The sequence below is a fragment of the Emiliania huxleyi genome (assembly GCF_000372725.1).
Source record: "Emiliania huxleyi CCMP1516 chromosome Unknown EMIHUscaffold_174, whole genome shotgun sequence".
Lineage (NCBI taxonomy): Eukaryota > Haptophyta > Isochrysidales > Noelaerhabdaceae > Emiliania > Emiliania huxleyi.
This window is the reverse complement of record NW_005200844.1, coordinates 281,411-283,261: the sequence shown is the minus strand read 5'-3', so window position 1 is coordinate 283,261 and position 1,851 is coordinate 281,411. Positions and strand designations below refer to the sequence as shown.

At 65.7% G+C, this 1,851-nt stretch overlaps 1 protein-coding gene across 1 annotated transcript; it reads right to left on the bottom strand.

Moving 5' to 3' along the window:
* Nucleotides 1-785: 785 nt before the first annotated feature.
* EMIHUDRAFT_423848 (hypothetical protein) lies at nucleotides 786-1,798 on the bottom strand (the record flags this gene model as incomplete). Its single annotated transcript, XM_005784043.1, has 2 exons — nucleotides 786-1,261; nucleotides 1,651-1,798. Coding segments are annotated over 2 exons (507 nt in total), but the record flags the coding sequence as incomplete, so codon positions are not given.
* Between the last annotated feature and the right edge of the window lie 53 nt (nucleotides 1,799-1,851).

Here is a 1,851-nt window from a genome sequence, read left to right as displayed (position 1 = left end):
TCGCTGCGCGGCTCGAATCGGGAGGACAGTGTGACCCTGATCGTCGCGGCGGTGTAGCGTGTTGTTATCCTAGGTGCACATTAATGGCTTGCGTCGCACGCGTCTGTCTCACAGTGTGATTCATTTTGCACTAGACCGTCTATAGTTTGTTTATATTTTTGCATCGAACCATCCAACTCCGGTCACCGGGTCTGAACGCGCTCAGCCTCAGGAGGTACCAAACCGCGCGAATTCTGCACGCCTCGCTGCACCGCTGGCTTGACTGAATCAGGCAGCAGCAGGCTGCTGCTGTTGCCACAGCAGCAGTCTGCTGCGGCCCCAATACGCAAGTTAATGACCAGCATTGCTGCCGGGGGCATTCGAGCCGCCACAGCCGGTGTGCGGCTGTGCACTGCCACCTGCCCGCGGCTACGCACATGTGCGCTCGCATTGGATGAGCCCTGCTGATGGAGACCTGCGTCGCCTAGCTGCACGAGAGCAATGCCGCAGGCGGCGGCCGTGGCATACACTGCGAGCACACTTGGTGCAGCTGCGAGATGCAGCAAGAGCACGTCGTTCCTGCCTCTGATGCCACTCTCGCGGCTTGTAGCGCGTCACTCGCGCATGCTCTCCAGGAGCTATGGCGGGCGCGTGTGTGGGGCTGTAGCCTGTGTTTGGCCGGTTCTGACCCGTTTACTATCAGTACCATGCCTGGGCCACAAGAATCGCACACGGGGAGCGCGGCTCAGGGACCCAGTAAGCCGCGGAATCGCCAAATGTCACAACCCGGCTCACCCCGCAGGGCTGGACCTAGTCACCCCGTAAAGATATTACTTTTTCTCTGGCCTGCCGCTAACCCTTCTCACCTGGGGAACACCCCCCGCCCCCGGGTCCGATCATAAAATACCACACAGAGTGTCGTGTCACGTCGTCAGAGACTCGAGCCCGCAAAGGTCGCCCCCGCCGGCGGCGCGGCGTCTGGCGGGACGGCCACAACCTCTGGGGGCGGCCGGCCGGCGAGGAACCCCTCGAGCCTCTTCCGCTTGGCGGCGAGCAGCTCGGGCTCTTCGTCGCCGCGCAAGATGTGCCGCTCCAGCAGCGCCTGCTCCGACGGCCGGTTGGCGAGCGACGCCGAGAGGCGCTCGACAGCGCGGAGCTGCGCCAGCTGGCGGTGCTGCGCCTGCAGCTCGGACGCGTCCTCCTCCGCCTCCTCGCGGTACGAGGCGCGGCGGCGCCGCAGCATCGCTGCGTACTCGGCCAGCGTGTGCCCGTGCTCGTCCACCTATTCACAGCCCTTGCTGTGAACAGCCTGGCCTTGGCCCTTGCCCTTGCCCCGAGCCTGGAAGCCTACTACTACTACTACTACTGCTGCTGCTGCTGCTGCTGCTGCTGCTTGCTGCTTGCTGCTGCTTGCTGCCTGCTGCTGCTTGCTGCTGCTGCTGCTGCTGCTGCTGCTGCTGCTGCTGCTGCTGCTGCTGCTGCTGCTGCTTGCTGCTTGCTGCTGCTTGCTGCCTGCTGCTGCTTGCTGCTGCTGCTGCTGCTGCTGCTGCTGCTGCTGCTGCTGCTGCTGCTGCTGCTGCTGCTGCTGCTGCTGCTGCTGCTGCTGCAGCTGCAGCTAGCTGCTCTGCACTGCTGCTACTACTGCTATACTACCGACTACTACGACCTCACCGTGTGAAAAACCGACGCGTGAGACGCGGCCGAGGCGCCGCCGCCGCCGCCGACGCCACCCGCGCCGCCGGCCGCGCCGGCCGCGCCGCCCGCCGCGGCGGCCTGCGCCCGCTCGAGGGAGGCCAGGAGGCGCTCGATCAGCTCGCCTTTTTGGGGCGTCCTCCGGCCGCCGCCGCCGCCGCCGCCGCCGCCGAGGATGCC